The sequence below is a fragment of the Tupaia chinensis genome, unplaced genomic scaffold (assembly GCF_000334495.1).
Source record: "Tupaia chinensis unplaced genomic scaffold, TupChi_1.0 Scaffold139491_1, whole genome shotgun sequence".
NCBI lineage: Eukaryota > Metazoa > Chordata > Mammalia > Scandentia > Tupaiidae > Tupaia > Tupaia belangeri.
The window spans coordinates 1,250,654-1,274,552 of record NW_006199376.1 but is presented as its reverse complement, the minus strand read 5'-3'; the positions used below and the strand labels follow the sequence as shown (position 1 = coordinate 1,274,552).

General features: G+C 39.6%; 1 protein-coding gene across 3 annotated transcripts in view; it reads left to right on the top strand.

The window, feature by feature from the left end:
* Positions 1-16,208, top strand: part of LOC102476431 (interferon-induced very large GTPase 1) — a 30,688-nt gene extending 14,480 nt beyond the window's left edge. For 2 of the 3 annotated variants that reach the window (XM_027765712.1, XM_027765713.1), the window contains exons 3-4: positions 8,419-12,680; positions 12,881-16,208. In XM_027765712.1, the coding sequence (XP_027621513.1) occupies positions 8,419-12,680; positions 12,881-15,895 (7,277 nt within the window). In that variant the 3' untranslated portion in view covers positions 15,896-16,208. Of the gene's footprint in view, positions 1-8,418; positions 12,843-12,880 lie in introns of all 3 variants that reach the window. The other variant, XM_006161996.3, reaches the window with a different exon arrangement.
* Positions 16,209-23,899: the final 7,691 nt, after the last annotated feature.

The following is a 23,899-nucleotide window of genomic DNA, read 5'->3' as shown; positions in this document are numbered from 1 at the left end:
AGAATAGGTAGAGCAGTTTCTGAGGAGCTAGCAGGCCGAGAGTCCTGAGGTCTCTTCCATGAGCCTGAAGAGTCTGGTAGACTCTGAGGCAGTGGAGGAGAAGCATCAGTTAGGATGGAACAAAAGATAATTATATCTCTCAATACATAAAAACACTGTGCATATGTTTTTCCAATCCATTACCTTAAACCATTTCGATTTCTTGTTTCATGGATTTAAAAGCTGGGTACATGATACAGCTCTGAAAACCCTGGGTCACAGGTTTTGAGGGTTATTTCAAACTCTTTTGCAAACCAAATGGGGTCCTGAGTTGGGTCAGAAAACCCTGATATTAAAAACTTTTAGCTCAGTCTTTGTACATGGTGTATGTATTACATTTGGCTCTTCTCATCCAGTGGGTTTTTCTTTAAAATAAGTAATCATGATTTTATTTTCCACCTTAATATCCCCAAAGTTTTCTTTAGTTTAGACAGCAGAGTTCAGAGAGTAAGGGAAGAGCACCTTTTTGGTTTTAGAAGCAGCTTCTGTTAACCCTTTTAATTTTGAGATAGTCTCAAATACTTTTCTATTAACTTTTTGAAAGGAAGTAAGTTTATCATTTCATCTTTTTTGTTGGTTTTTAAATATCAGTTAGAGAAAGATTCCCATTCTCTTTCCTTGATGTAAGGTCCTAATTTTTCTAACTTAGTATGCAGAAAGGCTAATTTAGGATTATCAAAAATTCCCCACTTTGGACATTTTAACCCAAGATCACCTTTTGTAAGTTTTTCTCTTTTTTTGGAAATTAAGGCGCCATAATTATTGGGATCGTTCTCCTTGCTCCTTTTCAATTGTAGATGTCTTATTTCCCATGTTTTATTTCCTTTTAGTAGGAGGAACTGGCCTGTGTAAGCTAAGGATTTTAAATATGGTGAACCAATGTGCTGCTTTGTGAGTGTCTCTCTGCTAATGCCCATCTCATAGTGAGATTGCTTATGTGTCTCAGTTCCCTTCAAGAATCTAGCATCTAGGAAAGGGGCTCTAAAACACTTGAGTGGTCAGCTCTTATTTTGCATTTACTGGATGGGCCTATTTTTAATTATTGTGATTGGGATCCCCTATAGGGCCACTGCTCATTCTAAGGGGAAGAAAATATTCCTACCCTTTTACACTCCCCATTAAAAACTCAGTCACCTGAAGTGCCTATGCACAGGGAGGAGAAACTGCCCTTTCCCTTCTGAGTTGAGAGATTCAATCTCTCATTCGTCTATTAATAGGACAGTCCAGTTTCCCCGTGCAAACACACAGCACCCAATCTAAGCAAATCTGGAAGGTAGAGGAGAAAGACCCTTTAGAATATCCTCAAATACTAGGTTTCCCTAATTCCACTACCCGTCGTTCAGAGAGGAGGGAACCACTACCCCTTACTTGGAAGGGAGTGAACTAAGGTTACCCCAAAACAAACAAATAGACAAACAAATAAAACAGCTTAGAAATAAACCAGGCCATCTACCAAATTCTGAAAAGTCCAAGGCCAGAAACTTACCAAATTTCTCCCAAGGAGAAGCTCGAAACCAGAACTTCTACCAAATTCTGAGAAGTCCAAGGCCAGAAACTTACCAAATTTCACCCAAGGAGAAGCTTGGAGCCAGAGGGGGACACAAAGAGCTTGTTGTGCCGGTACCAGGCACCAGGTTCAAAGCAACTCCTCGGAAGGTCTCTGGTTCTTCTCTGATCCCTTCATCGGGTCACCATATTGTCAACAGAAAGAACCAACTCTGCAGAAATAATAATGATGTGGTTTATTTCTGAACATGACCAGGCCTGGAGAAAGGTAAACACGCCTGTCTCGGGGTGATCAGATACAGGGGTTCCTTTTATTTTGAAACTGAGAGACAAGGTTTGGAATTTAGTGAAAAGGGTTCTTTCATTGGTCTGACTCAAAAAGATGGGACATCTGGAAGCAGGGGCTTGTAGGCCATAGGTGGGTTTATAATTCTTAGGTTGGCGATTGGAAAGGAAGATCTGTATTTCAGGAGGCATCAACAAGTGTACTTTAACAGAGATAAGGAGGCTTATATACCTCACAAGATACTGTCCCAAGGAAAGGATGTAAGAAGAGTCCTGTTATCAATGAGTCAAATAGTCTGCTAATGCTTGTAGGCACGACTCACCCATCACACAGATACTATACCAGGGAAAGGAGTACGAAGAGTCCTGTTATCAAATGGGCCAAAATGGTCTGTGTATGTTTGTGGGCATGACTCACCCCAGGTCCTCTGGAAGGGATTTTGGAAAGAGGAAAAAGACAGACTTCTGTCCTCAGTAACTAATTCCTAGGGAAAACACTGACTCTAAAACCAATCTATAGCTAATAGATTACTTTACACTATTCCTCAGTTAAGAGCATCAGTAAAAACCATAACTCCCATGGGGCTGGCAGATGGCATGATGGTTAAGGTGCTGGACTCCCACATGGCAGGCTGTGGTTCAAGTCTTGGACTCAACAGCTTTGTTTCTCTCTAGGCTAATTTTACACAGAAACCATTCCAACAATTAGGCTCTCACTACCTACAAATAAATATAGGCACGACATGAATTCCATGTCTGAATATTCCAAGTATAATTCCTGAGTTTCCCAGGCCCCAAGTTCCTCTGTCAACTAAACATGAAATTAGATCTGATAGAACATATCTTAAAAGTTACATGTATTCCAAAATAACACCATGCCTATATGCTTCCATGAGATACACTCCTAAGGATATGCTTTGACCTTTATTCGTCTCTATATTTCTACTTGTTAAACAAAAAAAATTCCATGAAACCCAATATGAATATCCATTCCTTGTAAGTTCTCTTGTCTAACTTTTCAAGTTGCTCATTAATAACAGATCTATCTTTACAGATTTTCTTCAACCATAAAAACTGTTGTTATCTCTAAGACAATGAGATTTTTCCCCTTGGCTTAATGGTGGCTAACTCCATTTGGTCCTCCTTCCCTTGAATGGAAATTTGTGATTGAGTCACAAATCTCACTGGGAACTGAGATTGTGCTTTTTGCAGAGAATCTCAAAGCATTAAAATATAGAAGTAGTATTTATTCAGCTATAATAGGTGAAACACAGTATGTCAGTTGGCAGACAGGTGATGGAGGTTCCTTGATTCATGCCTTCTATAACACTCTCCCCTTCCTCTAGTCAATAAAATATAGCAAAGACAAAGGAATTTTTCAAATGCAGTAAGGTCCCAAATCAACTGATTTTTGAGATAACCAATAGGAAGTTTATCCTAAGTGGGCTTGATTCAATCAGGCTAAAGCCCTTAAAAGGGAGACTGGCCATTCTTTCAGGCAGATTCTTTCTTCTCCTGGTGGTTAAAAGAAGTAAACTGCCATGTCGTGAACGGGTCTCTGGAAAGGAACATGTGGCAAGGATCTGTGAGCAGCCCTGGGTGTCAGCCATGTTCTGAAAACATGAATAAGCTTGGATGAAACTCTTGTCCAGTCAAGTTTTCAGATGAGATTACACAAGAACCTCAGTTTTACAATCAAAAATAACTGAATTCTGAAACCAATATGTGGCATGGTGGTTAAGGCAGCTGGATCCCACAAGGCCAACTTTATGGTTTGAGTCTCAGATCCTGTGGCTTATAAAGCATGCTGGGCACGTGTTCATGCATGCCCAAAATCCTGAGAGGAGAAGGGTTTGTGACACAACCATCCCTCCAGGCAGGGAAATATCTTACTTTCCCTGGGCTGGAAAAGTCCAGGTTATTTTATAGTACGAATTATTTCATATAGCTTCTCTAATCCTCTCTGCCAGGCATAACTGTTTATGGTACCAAGCCATCTCTCCAAGAGCTTCTGTTGGCTTACTTGAGATCTACCTTAGTTCCATAGTTTTCTAGTTAATCTTCAGATATGATATTCCAGTCAAAGTCCTATCCAATAACAAGTATTTCCAATTTCTGATTCAATGTACAGGTATTGTTGAACTTGTGCAAATAACCCTTATGCCACAAAATAAGAATGCTCCCAAATATTTTCCAATTCCAGAGGGGTCAGAAAGGAAGAAAAATGTATGTTTCCACTTAAAGAGACAAACAAGAATAAAAAATATTTTATCAGATTGCTGAACCTATCAACAGCTCAAAAGAAAGCAACATCCTTAAATTTGGAAAACAAAGCATAGTAAAAAAAAAAAATAATGTTTTACTCAAAAGTCATAAAATTCTATTTCACCAGTTCAGTCTTATGTTCAATCTCTCTTCTGTTGAATCTGCAGTGTTACTGTGGTCCAATCTTCCTGTTTAAATCCAGGAAGTTAACATTCAATGTTATTATTTTGGGAGAGATTTTCACTATAGGGCTTGTGCGCTCGCCAGACAGAGAGAGACATAGAGACAGAAAGCAAGAAATCACCCCCCAGGGGGGATGGTCACGCCGCAATCCTTCTCCTCCATTCTCCTCTCGGGATCTTGGGCACGTACGCACACGCGCCCGGTGTGAGTTTTAAGCCACCGGGTCCAGGACACGAACCGCAGTTGACTACGTGGGAGTCCAGCGACATAGCCATTACATTAACTGCTGGTTCTCAGAACTTCTTGAAGAGTGGGTCTGTTATTGGCAAATTCTTCCATGTCTTGTTTATCTGAGAATGTTTGGATTCTTTCTTTTTACATGAGGGATAATCTTGCTGGGTACACTATTCTTAGTTGAAACTGTTTTTCACTTAGCACTTTGAATATATTTTCCCATTCTTTCCTTGCTCGCATTGTATCTGATGAGAGGTCTGATGTTAGCCTGATGGATAACCTTTATAACTAACATGACATTTCTCTCTTGCCAATTTTAGTATCTTATCTTTGTGGATTTTGCCAGTCTGGCTATAATGTGTCTTGGAGAAGAATCTTCTTGGGTTGATTCTATTAGGGGTCCTTTGTATTTCTCAGGTCTGGATATTTGAATACCTCGTTAGGTTTGGAAAGTTTTTTTCCAATATTTAGTGGAATAGATTATTAATGACCTTATTAGTTTCTTCATCTTCTAGGATATGGATTACCCAGATGGTTATTAGTTTCTTCACCTTCTAGGATATGGATTACCCAGATGTTTGTTACCCAGATGTTTGGGTGCTTAATGGTATCTAGTATTTCTCATATAGTATTCTCATCTTGAGGGGGTTATTTTCTCAGTTTTTTTGGTTATTTTTCCTGGGTCAGAGGTTTTGCCTTCAACATCTGAGATTCAATCATCTGCATGGACTAATCTTCTTTTAATACTTTTGAGGGAGGTTTTTCCTGTTTTCTAGCCTTCATCTCTAACAGCTCCATTTGATTCTTTTTTATGGTGTGTATTTTCTCTTTCAGATTGTGCCAGAATTTTCTCTCCTTCTGGAACTCATTGTCTCTTTTCTCCTGCATCTTCTGGAGTTCATTGTCTCTCAGCTCTTGCATCTCATTTAGTTTTATCACTATGAATATTCTGAATTCTCTATCAGACATTTCCAGAAGTTCTACTATACTGCCTGTGGATGAAGAAGGATTGTTCTTTTCCCTTAGGGGAGAGATATTTTCTTGGTTTCTCATATTTCTTGTACCTCTGTGGTACTTTCTGGTCATTCTGTGACAAAATCTCTCCTCTACTGTGCTTTGCAACATGGTATCCACAGAAAGAGACTATGAGATCAGATTTATAAAAATAAGTTTCTTCCTTAAAGCAGGAGGTTCAATAAGCATTGAGGATTTCAATGACTCTAAAGTATTCAGATGCTTGGCTACTGTGTACCTAAACCTATCTAGACACCCAGTGTGTGGCGAGTGAAAAGCAGAGTGGAAAGTAAGGTTTAAAAAATAAAACCAAAATAAAATTTAAAAAGAAAAGAAAACTGAACAAAAACGACCAAAAAATAGAACAAAAAAATTTTTTTCAGGGTGAAAAATGGAAACCACGTGGCACGCTAGTGTGCCATGTGAACACACCAGGACACATCTCAGATTTAAAATGGCTTCTGAAATTAGCAAGAGAAAGAAAAGGCCCGAGGTGAGAAGAAGTGCTTTAAAAATATTTTTTTAAGTAAAATAAAAAATATAAAAAGAGGGAGTGTGAGACAGACAGATGGACAGAGACAGAGAGAGAACAGAGGTTGCTGTACCTTGCCCGAGTATTTGGGGAGTCTAGAAGATGGAGTTTAGTACAGAGATTCCCTGAACACATTAGGACACACCTCAGATTTAAAAGGCCTTCTTGTATGAGTATTTTGGGAGTCTAGAAGATGGAGTTTAGAGCATAGCTTCCCTGAACATGCCAGGACACACCTCAGATTTAAAATGGCTTGTCTGAGTATTTCCGGAGTCATTGAATTAATTTAAATAATGTGTACAGTGCTAAAGCCCAGAAGCAGAATAACTCAGAAATTAAAGGAAAAAGAAGAGACACTCATTTTAATTACTTTATTGAATCTACTTCTGCTCTAGTCAAGACAGTGAGAAAGAAGGAATGCAATAAGGCAATGCTTAACATCTGTGTTTGAACATCTTTTTCAATTTCTTCTTCTCTGTCCAGTCATTAACTTTTTATATATATTTTCAGTACTTATTAAACACAAAAGCCAGCATGGTCATTTCTTTGCTCTTCAATGATTTTTCAAAACAAATATCAATAATGCAGTTCTTCTCTGACATTTCATAGTACCTATACCATTTAATAATATACCAACGACTAGCCTGGGAATCTACTAGTTAAGGGAGTGGGATCCTGCCTAGCCACCCACAGTTGTAATCCTGGCCCAGACAGCTTGCCAGGTACATGTACATGCCAGGTACATGTACATGTATGCTCAAAATCCCAGAAGGATGGAGAAAAGGAGGAAAAAGGATTGCAGCATAGCCCTACCGCTTTCCAACATGCTTTCGCCTCTCTTTCTGTCTCTCTCTGGTGAGCATGCCCTCTGGCAATTTAAAAAAAAAAAAGTTAGAGTTAGGAAAAAGATCACAACCACTCAAGTAATCTCTAAGAAGTTTGATTGTCCCTACAGTTTTTTTCTTCTGAGCCCTCACTAAAATTGACCTCAATGTTCTATTCACAGAAATACAGGCTTTCTCTACTATGTTCCTCCAATTCATCTAGCCTCCATTCATTGCCAAGGTTAAAGGCCACCTCCATGTTTTTAGGTATTTGTTATAGCAATGCTCCACTTCCCTGATTTCAATTACTGTCCTAGACCATCTTCTGTTACTATAAGAGAATAACTCAGACTGTATGTTTTGTAAAACCAGCAATTCTGGAGACTGGGAAGTTCAAAATCAAGGCAATAGCATCTAGAAAGAAACTTGCTTTATTATCGCATGTAGAGGCTGCAAGAACAAAGGTGGAAAGTAATTGTGGACAAAGGGCAAAGCTTGCCCTTTCATAATGGCAACTAGTCATATCCATCAGCGTACAGCCTCATTGTCTAATCATGTCTCAAACTTCCCACCTCTTCAACTGTTACAACGTCAAGTAAATTTTCAAAAATTTGGAAGAGGACACACATTTAAAGTAAAGCATAGCAATCTAATAAAGAAATTATGAAGATTCTTAAAATCTAAATGAGAGCTAATAGGGACTGAAAAAATAGTAAAACTGAGTTAGATTTAAGAGAATAAAATGAAAAGGCATTGTATAAGGATAAAAAGGAATAATAAGATCATTCATTGACCTGAAAATATTACTGTGCTATTCAATGGGACAGAACTTATAGGAGGAAGGGAAACATAAATAATACATGAGGTTAAAATGTGAAATCTTATTTCATTGCTGTCCAGATATGTCCTGATGGAAGTGTGGCAGGAAAACATAACATTAATGAAGCACTGCATAGAGAAAAGCATTTCAATCTACACACATAGATGGGGATGACATCAGTATTAATTACATATGTAATGGAAAATGACATTAACTAGGGTAAGATGAAGAGTGAAAAGTGAGTAGCAAGCATTAACCAAATTAGAAGTTCATCTAAAAGGGCAGGGGAAAAATATATCATTAATTAACCCAAGAAGTGACAAGGACATAGCAAGGAAACCAGGCAACGCAGTTTACACAGTGGAAACATAATCAATTGGTGGTATGACCATCATTTAAAAATAAACAAGCTATCAAACTCATGTATGTTTTTTAATTCCATCCCTCAGTTTAATGTTGTCCATGAAATTGATTCTGTGCAAAAGAAAATGTCAAATCCAGCTAAATTGCAAGTCATCCTGCAAACTACAAAGGTATTCATGTTGAGAACACTCACAATGATGTCTTTGCACACATACAGATATTTAAAAACCTGTGCTGGGACAATTAAGGAGAGCTTGAAAAATCCTGACAGACTTATATCATTAATGCACTCACTTTTTTAGTCTCTAAGTCAGGACACAATCAGTTTAACTGAGTGTCCGTTTCTCACACAGCCATGGCCACAGAACAGTACATTGCTGAAGAGCTTCCACCCAGAGGTGAAAGAAGGCAAGATCTCCAAGAGATGCTGACAGAAGTTGGACTGGCTGCTGAATACTGGTTGCCCAAGCTGCAGGAAGACCTGGGAGTGACCTGTGCCGAGGCCTTACAACATCTGGAAGAAAAAGACCTGCAGAAGCTGGAATCACAGGTACAACATCCTTGGGAGAAAAAGGCCCTCAAAAAGCTCCTTGCCATGTCACCTTCACATAACCTTTCAAAATTACAGGAGTCTCAAGAGGAGATGATCAACAAAAGGCAGAAGCAGGCAGAACAGGCCCTGCAGGAGCTGAGGGGCTTTCTATCAGAAGGGAGGCAGCGACAGGAAGAGGCAGTGAGGACAAAAGAAGCAGAGCTGAGGCAAGCATTAGAGATTCCTGAAGAATACAGGCTACCTCCTCAAAAGTCCCTAACAGAAGTCATAGAAAACATGCAGAGACAACTTAACCTTGTAGAGGGGACACTGTCCCACAGGCAAAACCTCCCAGACAAAGATCTACTTATGTGGGCATCTGGGGGCCTGGCCCTTCAGGGAATTTTCAAAACATGCAACCAAGGCGACCTAATAGAGAAGAGAGAAAAGTTACTCAGTGTCCCCAAGAAATTCTCACTTTTTGGTCCTGAGCAGGGCCAACGAATGGAAACAAAGGAATTTATTTCTTCCCAAGCAGAATCCATATTCACTCAGTCTATTGAGAAGCTGGGCTTTAGTATAACTACCTCAGCCAAGAAAGGAGGTGGGGGATTTAGTCTAGAAGGTGGTATGGATTGTAGCAAACATTCAGAATCCAAGAAAACCAAACAATCAAGATCTGAGCACTCATACTTCTGCTCAACCAAGTTTAACTATGTTCCCCTGGCCTCCTTCCACTTTGCCATGGACCAACTCCAATTCTCTAAGGCTGCTCTCCAGGAACTGAAATGCATGGAAGACCTTCTGGATCGAAACTCAGGTCCAGACAGATTCTTCTCATTGAGAGGCAGGAGTGAAGACTTCTTCCACAGGTTTGGCTCTCATGCAAACCAAGGCCCTGTGCATCTAGGAGGGATCTACTGGTGGAAGGCCATTTCAGAAGGTTTCCAAAGTGAACAACTGGAAGAAGTAAAACAGCAGTCAGCAGAGGCCCTGGATCTTTACATAAGTGGCAGCTACTGTGGCTTACCAGTGAAAGTTGCTGCAGGTATGAATGTTTCAGGCTCTCATTCAAAAACAGCCTCTCAAAGCAAAATGTTTAAAACTCTCCAAGCCAAAATCCAACTATCTGTGGCCCACACAGGTGGCCCACCAGAAGCAGAAGGCCTTGTCCAGTGGAAAACTGGCCTCATTGCCAGCAATCAAACCTGGTGTGTCATTGACAGGGGACTTCAGCTAGTACCCATCTGGGACATTATCCTTTTCAGTCACAGAACTGATTTTAGGGATCCTCTTCAGCTGGCTAACTATCTCAAAGAGAGCTATACAGCTCTGACTAGTCTCAAGATCCAGGATGGAGGGGAATTTCTGAGTGCTGGGAAAGAGGTTAGGCTATTCTTAGAGGATGTGAAACACTGGGAGGTAACTGACCCTGAAGAGCAGCTTAAAAAAATAATATATTTCATGCAAAAGTTGAGTCAAAACATAAAAAGTTATGATGTTTGGATCAATACATGCCTCACAGATTGGGACCTGCAGAATTTTCTAGTGAACACTGTCAATTTTTGCAAGGAATCTCCCAATTATAAAACTAAATTTATTAAATCTCAATTACGCAGCCTTCTGGATCCACACATCTACCATGTGACAAACTTCCCTCAGGCTCACTCCATCATGCAGTGGATCTTCCAGTCAGAGTCAGAACAGAAGCAAATCAACATCTCCCAATTTTCTGAATTAGTTAAAATCTTAAAAGAAACCAAGAAAGACCTCATGGAATTGAAGGTAATTAAATCCGAGTTGCCAGAAATAGAGGAGGATGCTCAAAGAAAGGTCACTTATAATGTCAGCTTGGCTCTCAGCAGCTTCCTTAATTACCTCCAAGAAACAGGCCAGCCAGACACACAGGCCTTGCTGCTTTCCATTGCCATTGGTGCAGGATATCATGAGGTAAACAGGACTTTTGGGCATCCTTTGGGGTGTGATGAGTTAAACTTTCTACTGCATGAAATACAAGCTGCCCAAGATAAATACCAGGAACTAAAAAATATTAGCAGCTCTAGGGCTCAGGCATTTTTGATACTCACAAGTCTGACAACCACAATTGGAATCACAGCTATTACTCCAGAAGATAAAACACAACGCCTGACCTTAATGAGACAATGCATGGGACAACTGTTGACTAAAGAAGTTACACATGTCCTCACCAAGCTTGGAGCAGAACATAATTGGGAAAACCTAGAGAAAGACTTGAGATTGCTCATTGATGGGGATTATGAAGCCACCATTTCTTCTTTGCAAATAGATGATGTGAGAAACCAATTGCAAAGCCTATTTAGTGGAAAGAAACAGCCCCATAAACCACGTGATAATGAAAATAAGGAGCAGGAGGTCATAGAAAATGGAGCCTTTCTACACTTACTCCAACGTCTAGGCCTAGAACACTACTATCCAAAACGAATGAAGAAAACAAACTTCCATCTGATCTACAAGAAGGCTGTAAACAACACTCAGCCCAGCTCTGAGCAGGATCTTCCCTTCTATTTTCTACAGAAGCTACTAATGTTGGATTATGGCCTGAGATACTTGGTCTTCAAAGATTACAGAAACACAGAACACCAAGTCTATCCAAGTGTCTCAAATGAGGTTTTTGACCCCTATGTAGACTTTCTTGAAGACAGTCACAGTTCCACTAAACTTTTGACCACTGATTCCAGACCCCACATTCACCCAATGGATATCCAAATGGCAATTTTTCACTGTGCAGATGATTTTGCCAGACAATATATTTTGACCAAACTTAGCATTTGTCAGTTTGCTCTTCCCCTTATAGTGCCTAATCCCTGCACTTCTCAAATTGAATTTTCTCTATGGTCCCTTGGTCATATTAGGAAAAGTTGGCAGCAATCAAGAAAATCACCAGAAGGAAACATATGCTACAAGAATCAGCAGATGTGTCAAGTCTCTACCCCCATTGTGTCCTTCATTAGAGTTGGAAATGACCTCTCTGCTTCCAAATCTCAGATCATGAACTGTCTTCTCAGTAAACGTAAACACGATGTGTTTTTCCATCGGCACTGCAAAGGAAGCAGCAAAGACTGTCTCCTGATGGGAGGTGTGGTAGAAATCTGCTGGTTCTGTCCTGGGGGAGAAGATGATGACATATTTGACAATTCCATGACCTTCACCAATCTCCATGGAGATGCAAAGGAATATCAGCAGCAGCTCACCTTCCTAAAAGAGATATCTTCTCTTACTGTGGTCCTCATGTCAGCTTCTGATGAAAATACAGAAAACAGAAAAATTGTCCGAGACCTGTGTCAGTCACCTAGACCTTTGATCTGCTTGCTTGATGACAAAGAAAAAATCACGGCTAATATTTCTGGCCCAAAAGTAAGAATTGGCATCAAAAATAGAAATGAGGCAGAATTAACAGAGGAGCTCACAACTACAATCAGACGTTTGCTAGAGCTCTCAGTCACTGCTCTCACCTTAGAGGAGTGTGCTATGATTGCTCACAAGCATGGGTTCCTTATTGATGAAAACCAAGAAGACTGCAAGGAAGCCAAAGAAAAGGCACAGACTCTAATGGCCATCCTGAAAGAAACAGAGTTATCTCAAGTCAAGGAAAACTTACTACCCCTCCAGGGACAACTGTGGCACCTGTGGTGTAAGAAAGACAAAGAACTCTATCATCTGAGAGAAAAGGGGAATCGAAGCATTGAACAACACAAGAGTGAGATTGAGACAGAGAAACAAAATATTCGACATCGACAGCTGACCAGAGCATTTCCTCCAAATAATTTAATGCGATTTTTTGTTCAAGTTCTCCAAGAATATTCAGAAAGCCACACCAAATTCTACTTCTTGCAGTGGCTCAGTGTGTTTCTGGATAACCTGACTGCAGGACACTTGGAAAGACTTCATGAGAAGCAAAGATATTTGTGGTCACTGGTACAAACAGAAAAGAAGAAGGCATCAAAGAGTGTTCTGCAATACTGGCAAAGGGAGATAGAAGACATCTCCACAAAGATTAGTAACTGTACCTTGGAAATTGATCAGATTCTCCGAGAAATTGGCCAGATCTATGAAGCTCTGGAAGAGGCATCCTCCATAAATGATTCCCTGTTTCTCTCCCTTCCCCAAATTGCTGCAGACCTGATGATATCTGGGGCACCCATTGAGCTGATGGATGGGGATGTGTCATATGTGCCTCTAAAGTGGGTGGCAGCTGTTTTTGACAAGGTCTCTGAGAAACTTGGAGACAAACGTCAATTGGCCAGATCTATGAAGCTCTGGAAGAGGCATCCTCCATAAATGATTCCCTGTTTCTCTCCCTTCCCCAAATTGCTGCAGACCTGATGATATCTGGGGCACCCATTGAGCTGATGGATGGGGATGTGTCATATGTGCCTCTAAAGTGGGTGGCAGCTGTTTTTGACAAGGTCTCTGAGAAACTTGGAGACAAACGTCTATTTGTCCTCTCAATTGTTGGCCTGCAGAGCTCAGGGAAGTCCACCCTGCTGAATGCCCTTTTTGGGCTGCAGTTCACTGTCAGTGCAGGCAGGTGCACCCGGGGGGCCTACATGCAGCTCCTGAAGGTGGAGGAGACCTTCACAGAGGAACTGGGCTTTGACTTTGTGCTTGTAGTGGACACACAAGGACTTCGAGCTCTAGAATTCAGCAATAGATCCCAGAATCGAGACAATGAGTTGGCAACCTTTGTCATTGGACTTGGAAACCTGACTCTCATCAATATTTTTGGAGAGAACCCATCAGAGATGCAGGATATCCTGCAAATAGTTGTCCAAGCCTTTCTAAGAATGAAGCAAGTGAAAATATCCCCAAGTTGCCTCTTTGTACATCAGAACGTGGGAGAAGTTACAGCTAAAGACAGAACCATGGAAGGGCGAAGACGACTAGAGCAGAGACTGGATGAAATGGCAGCCATAGCTGCAGAACAAGAACAGTGCTCAGACGTAACTCGCTTCAGTGATGTCATTAAGTTTGATGTCAGTACCCACGTCTACTACTTCGCCCATCTCTGGGATGGCAATCCCCCAATGGCCCCTCCCAATCCTCGCTACAGCCACAACGTCCAGGAACTAAAAACCAGAATTCTTATGACTGCCAAACAAGAATCCAGAGGAAGCATTATGAAGATATCAGATGTAAAATTCAGAGTTCAAGATTTGTGGAGGGCCCTGGTGAATGAGAACTTTATTTTCAGTTTCAGGAACACCCGAGAGGTCATGGCCATGAGTAAACTGGAAACCATGTATAACCAATGGACCTGGGAGCTGAGGAGTCACGTGCTGAGCTTGCAGAACCAGCTGATGAACCAGATTCAGAATGGAAAAGTACAGATAGTCAAAATAAGTACACTTGAGGCTCCTGTTACAGAAAAATATGAAGCTATCAAGAAAGAACTTGACAAGTATTTTAATGAAGACCCAGACAGTGAAATACTAGTTCAATGGAAAGCAAATTTTGAACAGAAGCTAATAATCCTTAAGGAGGGACTAATTACAGACAGCAAAAGAAAAGCTAATGAACTTATTAGTCTTAAAAAAAGTCAAGAAAGGCTGGAAAAGAAAAAGACAGATTATGAAAATGAGATATTGGAGAGAAGCCGAAACTTGGCTTTAACTGTAAAGGATAAAGAATTAAGTGAGGAAGAGTTACATGAGAAATTCAATCCACTTTGGGAAAAATGGGTCTGTGATGTGTCCTCAAATCTCCCTCAAGTTAAAGAGCCAAACATTGATGTGGATTCTGAACATATCTTGTGGGAACATTTCAAGAAAGAAATAAACATTGTGGGCAAACTTAGGAGTAATTATAGAGAGAAGTTTCAAATCAATTATGATGAACATGTCAAGATGACTAAGACATATATGGTTTTCAAAAGGCAATTAGAGGTTCATGATAAAGATTCCATTGATATAACTACTGAGCGCATTGTTTCAAGAGTTAATGAAACTATTAATAACATTCAGAGGCAGCAGCGTGATTACAGCCCAAGTGATTTCCATGAAATTCTGAGAATAGTTGATGAAGAAGTGAAATCTTCATGCACTGGAGAAAGATATACATTTACAAGTAAATACAACATTGATTTATCTTTGTGCTTATTCCAAAGAGCATCAGAAGAGTTTAAGGAAATACACAATGCATTCAAGAGGGCAAATGATCCTGTAAATTACCTAGAAAACAAGAAAGATGATTTTTTCATGAGTTTCAAGATCTCCTGCCAGGGAGCAACCTCCATCAAAACATTTGTTGATTTTCTGTGGCATAAGCTCACTCCTGCTGTTTCCACCACCATATGGGAAAAAATAATACCAAACATGGCTGGAGACATGCGAGCTACCTGCCCTGCCTTCAACGGAAACAGGACTAACCTCGAGAAACATATTCTCATCTCTCTGGCTGAGGAAGAAAACTTTGATAGTTACTGGCAATACCTTCATAAGTCAGAATTATTTTTTAGGAGTTATATTGAAAAACATATTAAAAGATATTATTCAGAGAAAGGAGCTGAAAAAATGAAGGCTTTTGTAAAAATAAATTTAGAGGACATCAAGAATGCCATTCTCTCTGCCATTCTTGAATCTACAAGAATATCTAAAGATAAAAGTAGTACCGCATCTGAATGGCTGGATCTCTTCTGTGATCACCTAGGGAGCAATATAATCTTTCCCCGAAGAGACTTGATTAGCATTGAGCACCAGGAGATAAAAGACATCGAATTTCTCAAGGAAGCCATGAGTGCAGCTTTGGATCCTGCAATGAAGGCAATAGGACAGGCTTTTTCAGGTATGCCTGTAGAACTGTTGGTTCCTAAAATTGAGAAAATGCTCTCTGAACATCTCTGTGGCTGCTGGAAACAATGTCCCTTCTGTGGAGCAATTTGTACAAACACAATTCCTACACATGATGGAGACCATAGTGTTCCCTTCCATCGTCCTCGAGCTGTTGATGGAGGGATATGGTATAACACGGACCACTTCTGTGTTGATTGCTGCACTAGTTTGGTAGCAAGTAATTCTTCCTTTGTTTTTAGAGAGTGCAAGGATATACCATTTAAGAACTATCGAAAGGCAGGGGGGAAATATGCCACGTGGAGCATCACCCCAGACTCATCCATGCAGCCATACTGGAAATGGTTTGTCTCTCACTTCAGATCAAAGCTAGAAGAAAAATATCAGAAAAAATTTATCGGTAAAGGTAAAATCCCTGATGCATGGACCAAGATTACAAAACAGGATGTGCTTGACGACTTGAAAAAACTGTAATATTCAAAGACCACAAAAGACCTTACTAAATTGTTATCTGAAATATTGTTTTTATTTTAAAATATGTAAATTCTTAGAGGATGTCAGTTTAAAAAACGAAAATCAAAATCACTGTATGCAGCTATAACTATCTATAGAATAACTTTATAGACATGTGAACCAACATTCAGATCTTGGTTAAAAGTTATAAGATATGTGCATTTCTTTTAAAAAAAAAACTGGATTTTTTTCACCATCTAAATTTGTGAGAAAAAAATTAACCCTTGAATGTAAAAACATCTCTAGAAATAAAGCTCATGGTTCTCAAGTATCATAATATTTACATATGTTCTGTTCTTTAAAATTATCAGACTTGGCCACAGTCTCTTCACTAATTCAAGAAACATTATTAAGTAAATATGGGAAACAGAAATCAAAAAATTGGTTTCTCATTTAACCATTACTCTCTTCTCTGGTATCATGGCAATTTCCTGTACATGTTAAGGAGAAAAAAATCATGAAGTTTACATACTTAAAGCCTGGTGTTATGTACAAGTCTGAAAAGAAATGGTACCTGGTACAAAATTTATAATGATCAGGTAAAAAAGAATCATTTTAACCAAGCCTGTGAAAAATGTCAAATTTAATTAAGTCATTATTGATTATAAAAACCATTTCTAAAGAAAAAATATCAAAAATATATATTTTGGGGGACCAGCAGTTAGCGTAATGGCTATGTTGCTGGACTCCCATGTAGTCAACCGTGGTTCGAATCCCGGATCCGGTGGCTTAAAACTCACACCGGGCACGTGTGCGTGCGTGCCCAAGATCCTGAGAGGAGAACAGAGGAGAAGGGATTGCGGCGTGGCCATCCCCCCTAGGGGGTGATTTCTCACTTTCTGTCTCTCTGTTTCTCTGTCTGTCTGGCAAGCGGACTCGCCCTATAGCAATAATATATATTTTTTTTAATTCCTAATAATTAAACAATTAAGCTGTGACATTTCAATGAGGAATTATTTTTACATACAAAACTGTAAGGAGATAGTCATTATCTCCAAGTCAGGCACATCCATGACTCTTCACACCAACTGATGATCAAAAGAAAAATAAAAAGCTGATGCTCGGAATTAGAATGAATACTCGGAAGCCAACCAAGGGCCTGAAAGGCAAGAAAATCACCCTTTTGCACATCTATTCTGGTTTTCCCATACATAGAAGAAAATTTCATGTTGAATATAAAGGTATCCACTGGCTTCCATTTATAGGTACATTCTCCATTCCTCAATAACCAGTGAAAACAGACCACTAAACAGCAGATAAAGATCTTGATCTCCAGAGCTTTGAATGGGAACATTGACTTTGGGCCATTTGTTTATCAAAGGGCTTCAAGTATATTCTCAATATCACAGTGAATTATCAGTATCTCCAGAAGTCTTTGAAGAGAACAATTTCAAAGAACACAAATGTTCTTAAACTCTGTGACTTTTTTTTTCTGTTCTCTGGAAAATAGCCCTGGTGAGAGTTAAAAGGACTTACTGATTTTTATGGTTTAAAAAAAAAAATTAAACTGAAATGGTCAGGACCAGCAGGTGGTGTAGCAGTTAAGGCTCTGGATGTCATGGCCATGGCCAACTGCAATTTGAGTCCCAGACCTGACAGCTAGCTTTCTCACTTTTCCTCTCCTTCTCTCTCTGTCTCTCTCTGGTCAAATTCTTAAGATAATAATAATCAATAAAATCAAATAAATACTTTTTTTAATCTGGGGAAAAAAACAGATTCTTGGCACACCATGATGCCTGCCTCTCATGTCACTGCATCCTGTTCAATATTCAAATAATGTTTATTGGATGCCTTTTATATTTAAGTAATCTGTAAAGAATAATCATATAGTATAAGTTAACTTTAATTTTTTTTTGGAGAGTTTTTTGTTTTTTGATTTTATTTTTTTGTTGTTGTTGTTTTTGTTTTTTGCTATAGGGCGCATGCGCTCGCCAGAAAGACAGAGAGAGACATAGAGACAGAAAGCGAGAAATTCCTGGGGGGGATGGTCGCGCCGCAGTCCCTTCTCCTCCATTCTCCTCTCGGGATCTTGGGCATGCATGCACACGCGCCCGGCGTGAGTTTTAAGCCACCGAGTCCGGGATGCGAACCGCAGTCGACTACGTGGGAGTCCAGCGACATAGCCATTACGCTAACTGCTGGTTCCCAAGTTAACTTTAATTTTTAAGCCAAAACTTTGCATATGAATAAAAAAAAAATCTTTGACAAATCCTTCATTATTAAATGAGATCCACGGGACCAGCAGATGGCATATTGGCTATGTTGCTGGACTCCTACGTAGTAGACTGCGGTTCAAGTACTGGACCCGGCAGCTTAAAACTCACACCAGGGAAAAAAAAAAAAAAAAACCTCACACCAGGGGTGTATGTGTGTGTGTGCATACCCAAACTCCCAAGAGGAGAATGAAGGAAAAAGTATTGTGGCATGGCCATCCCCCCGGGGGATGATTTCTCAGTTTCTGTCTCTCCGTCTCTCCGGCAAGCAGATGTACCCTACAACAAAAATCTTTCTTAAAAAAAAAAAAGAGGGACCAGAAATTGGCCTAATGGCTATGTTGCTAGACTCCATGTAGTTGACCATGGTTTGAGTCCCAGACCCGGTGGCTTAAACTCACACCAGGCGCGTGTGCATGTATGCCCAAGATCCCGAGAGGAGAATGGAAAAGGGATTGTGGTGTAGCCATGTCTCCTGGGGGAGTGATTTCTGCTTTCTGTCCCTCTGTCTGTCTCTATCTTCCTGGCAAGCACATGCACTCCATAGCAAAAACCTCTCCAAAAAAGTAGAAAAAGTGAGAAGACATCTGAAGGTTTTCTGCCAGACTTCACCCTCCTGCCCACTAGATCCAGCCAGGATAAGCCAATCACGAGCTAAATCCATTTGAGTTCTGAGTGGCCCATTTCACAGATGAACACATCTGAAGGTTTTCTGACCAGACTTCACCCTCCTGCCTCCCCAAATCTAGCCAGGTATAGCACCGTTTAATCTCTCTGTCTCTCTCCAACTCTTGTTTTATTTTTTGTTTTTTTTTTAAACTTCTTTTTTTTTAAAGAATTATTTCTTTAACTTTATTTATTTATTTATTTTAAAATGAACAGAGAGGGACAGAGTGAGAGTGAGAAAGTGAGGAAACAAGGCACCAGGTCCGGGACTCGAACCACGGTCAGCCATTTGGAAGCCCAGCCACCTGCCAGTCCCATAATTTAAACTTCTTAGCTCTCTGGTGTTCCTTTTTATTTAAAGAATTATTTCATTTTATTCATTCATTAATTTATTTACTTATTTTTTTCTTAATTTGACCAGAGAGAGACACAGAGATAGAGAAATGGAAAGTGAGAAATTAAGCCACCAAGTCTGGAATTCAAACCATGGTCTGCCATGTGGGAGTGTTCAGTGTCTTAACCACCACACCACCTGCTGGTCCCCTCTGATGCTCTTTTATATTGCTAATTCTTACCTTTTCCCTCTCCAACATAGGGCAAGCCAATCACCAGCCACATATAATTGAGTTCTGAGTAGCCCATTAGGTGTAGTAAGGTTTTTATTTTTCTGTTTACATTTTTTCTATCCTTTTTTATTCTGTATATTGTTTTTGTCTTGTTTTTTTTTTCCTGTTTTTCTTTGTTTTCATTTTCTTTTCCTTTTTCTTTTACCTTTCTCACTTTTCTGCTCAGCCTCCATGTACTGAGTTTCTAGACAGATCTAGGTGCACAGTAGCCAACTATCTGAATACTCTTAGGTCAGAGTAATCCTCATATTCTATGGAATCTGCTGCACAAAGAGAGAAAAATGATAGTGCTTAGCGTTTACAGATCACTTCCTGCTGCATGCCTCTGAGCACTCAGATTTAACTCCAAAAATGAGGAAAAACATATAGTCCATCAGTTGCTTTCTAGACAGATCTAGGTGCACAGTAGCCAACTATCTGAATACTCTTAGGTCAGAGTAATCCTCATATTCTATGGAATCTGCTGCACAAAGAGAGAAAAATGATAGTGCTTAGCGTTTACAGATCACTTCCTGCTGCATGCCTCTGAGCACTCAGATTTAACTCCAAAAATGAGGAAAAACATATAGTCCATCAGTTGCCCAGAACCCACCACAGAGGCTCAAAAAACATGAGAAGCCAAGAAAATATCTCTCCCCCAAGGGAAAAGAACAGCCCTTCATCATCCACAGAGTATACAATGGAAATGTCAGATAAAGAATTTAGAATATTCGTAGTGACAAATCTAACAGAGATGCAAGAGAAGAGAAACAACAAACTCCAAAAGATGCAGGAGAAAAGAGACAATGAGTTCCAGGAGGTTAGGAAGTTCTTCCAGGATCTGAAAGAGGAAGTACATACCATCAAAGAGAATCAAACAGAATTGTTAGAGATGAAGGTTGTAATACAGAAAATCAAAACCCCCTTTGAAAGTATTAAAAGCATATTAGATCATACAGAAGATCAATCTCAGATACAGAAGATAGAATCTCTGACCTGGAAAAACTCATCAAAAAGACTGAGAAAATAACCCCAAAAATGTGAGAATTTATGAGTAATAGTAAATACCTTTAAACACCCAAACATCTGGGTAATCGGTATCCCAGAAGGTGAAGAAAATAATAAAGGCATTGATAATCTATTCCATTAAATACTAAAGAAAACTTTCCAAACCTAGAGAGGTATTCAAATATCCAGACCAAAGAAATAAGAAGGACCCCTAACAGAATCAACCCAAGAAGATCTCCAAGGCACATCATAGCCAGATTGACCAAAACCACAGATGGACACAAGATACTAAAATTTGCAAGAGAGAAACATCAAGTTACTTTCAAAGGATATCCCATCAGGCTAATGTCAGACCTCTCATCAGAAACAATGCAAGCAAGGGAAGAATGGGAAAATATATTCAAAGTGTTAAGCAAAACATAATTTTAACCATGAATACTACACCCAGCAAGATAATCCTTCATATGGGAAGAAAAGACAAAAACATTCTCAGATAAACAAAACTTGAATTTATCAATTCCAGACCAGCTCTCCAAGAAGTACTAAAGTGATTGGCACACCAAGAAAACTAAAGTCAGACACACAGAAATAAGAATACAAAAAGCAACCAAGAGAATGCACAGCTTAATGGTAGGGATAAGTATGGAAAGATCAATAATAACTTTGAATGTTAACTTCCAGAATTTAAAAGGAAAGATCAGACCACTGCAAATTCAATAGAAGAGAGATTAATTTCAGGAGACTGAACTGGTGAAACAGAATTTTTGCAACTTTTGACTAAAGCATTATTTACTTTCTTCTATGCTTTGTTGTCCAGATTTAAGAATTTCTGTCTTTGCTTAAGAAGGTTCATCTACCTACTGTTTGAACTGAATCCTAACCTTTCTCCTGGCTTTAAGTCTTAAGAAAATTTCTCTTAACATTTTTTTCTTTTGATCTATTAAAACGAAAACTGTTTTTCTTGAAATTAAAAAATGCATTAAAAGGACTAGGAGTTGGTATAATGGCTATGTCGCTGGACTCCCATGTAGTTGACTGCAGTTCAAGTGCTGGACCAGTGGCTTAAACTGATGCTGGGCATGGGCCATGTGTGTCCAAAATCCAAAGAGAATGGAGGAGAAGGGATTGCAGTGTGACCATCCACCCTGGGGGGTGATTTCTTGCTTTCTGTCTGTCTTTCTGGTGAGCACACATGCCCTATAGCAAAATCTCTCTCAAAAAAAAAATTATAAATATATATTTAATGACTACAGTAAACTACATACCCCCGGGTAGGTACACTTTATGGTATGTTCATTCTACTTACTGAGGTTTATGCCTAAAGTCTGTGTTCCTGTATATGTATATATCAGTTGTGCTTGCTACTGAAAGTATTTAGACTAATTAAGATCTTTAGTGAATCAATAAAATGTGAAAAAACAATGGTGCATGGAAAGTGACTGTAGATACCAGAGACAGTGTGCCTAAGGGTGGGAAATGGCAGAGGTGAAAGATAGGGAACCAGTGGGATGGGGGGCAGGGGGTAAGCAAAGCCTATAAGAAACAAGAAATGGAAAATTATTTGGTAATAACACGTGTGGTAATGCTCTTGGTCAAGCCAATATTCAGTGTATTCTGGATGGAAAAAATCTCACCTTGTATACTGCAATGTGAATGAATGTAAATAAATAAATTAAACATTAAAAAAAATGAGATCCAGATGCTGTTCTCAGAAGGTCATAAAAAAAAAAAAACCTGGAAGGAGGTAAACAGAGATAAAGAGAAGATGACTGTGCAGGAGTGAGGTACTCTATGATAGCAGTGGAGAGAGTAATGTTTCCATCCTGGTGAGGTCAAGACTGGAAGAAATTACAGTGTCAGTGGGTTGGGCATCGTGTAAGGAGGACACATCAGGAAGTAGGAGGAATGGAGACAGCAGGGATGAGATCATCAAGAGCGAGAGACATGGGGTCTAGGTTTAGGTCCAGGTTACAGATGGCCAGAGTTATATGGTTAGTAGGGACAGGATTCCCATGGTGAATGGAATGAGTTGATCAGAGTTCTTGAAAGTGGGGAAGATAGAAACACAAGAATTGGGGATCGCCACATCAGTAAACTTAAAGAAGTTCCAGTCAGTTAAAGTAAGGATCCCAAGTAAAGTGGAAAAGAAGGAATTGCAAGACCTGTAGGGATGGGGCTAGGACAATGATGAAATCTAGGAATATCAAATATGGAATATTGAGTCACACAAGTAAGATCTGAGTATTCACTTCTATGTGAAATCCACAAATTCAAACTCATATAAGTAGAAAGTAAAATGGTGGCTACCAGAGGCTGGCAGAGGGACGGGATGTCAAAGGGTACGAAGCTTGAATTAGACGGGAAGAACAATTATGGAGTTCCATTGCACATCAGGGTAACTATAGTTATTAATAATGTATTATATATTTCATAATTATTAGTAGAATGATTTTTAAATGTTCTCACTACAGAGAAATGATAAGTACATGAGGCAATGGCTATGCTGATTAGCCTGATTTGGTCATTCTGTAGTACATGCATATATGAAGGCATTATATTGTACCCCAGGAATATAGACGATCATTATTTGCAAATAAAAATACAATTTAAAATTAAAGATGTAAGTTACATGAAGATGAAAATTTTCACTGAGAACTTTTTGGTTTTGTTTTCAAGGTTTTTGCCATAGGGTTCAGGTGCTCACTGGAGAGAGACAGACAGAGGGGAAGTGAGAAATTCCCACCCAGGGGGGGTGGTCATGCCATAATTCCTTTGTCTCAATTCTCCTCCTGGAAATTTGAGCACACGCGTGCACACACACACACACACACACACACACACACACACGTGCCCTGTGTGATTTTTAAGCTGCCAGGTCCAGGTCTCAAACTGCTGTCAGCTATGTGAGAGTCCAGCACCTTAACCACTATGCCACTTGCTGACACCTTCACTGAAAAGTTTTGAAGGAGGTCTATTTATGAGACGGAGAAAAAACAAATTTGAGAAACTCTAGGAAATGTCTAAAAATTGACCTCTGAACTTTTGGGATACTTTTCTTTCAGACTATGAAGAAAGGCATGAAATAAACCATTTTTATTTTATCCCTCAAAATTGTAATACTCTTCAGTCTGAACGTTCAATCAAGTCTGAAAAAGCCAGTCAGCTCTTCATGGTAATGCTGGGGTGTGAAAGTGGACTAGTCAGCGAGGGAAAGTGTGAGTACTATCACTGAGATAGTCATAGTAGTTACAGCTGCTGCTAACTTTGTAGTAATTGTGCCTGCGAGACCTAGGGCATATAATTTAACCTCTCGGTATTAAGGTGCCCTAACTGTAAGTTAATCAATTTCTCATGCTATTGTTGGGAAGAAGAAATGAATGGAGGGGCGGGCTGCAGCAGGAGATACTGTCGGGCCCCAACAGCACTCGGCAGCAGGAAACGCCGTGTTGAAGGCACCGGGGCCAGACACAGTG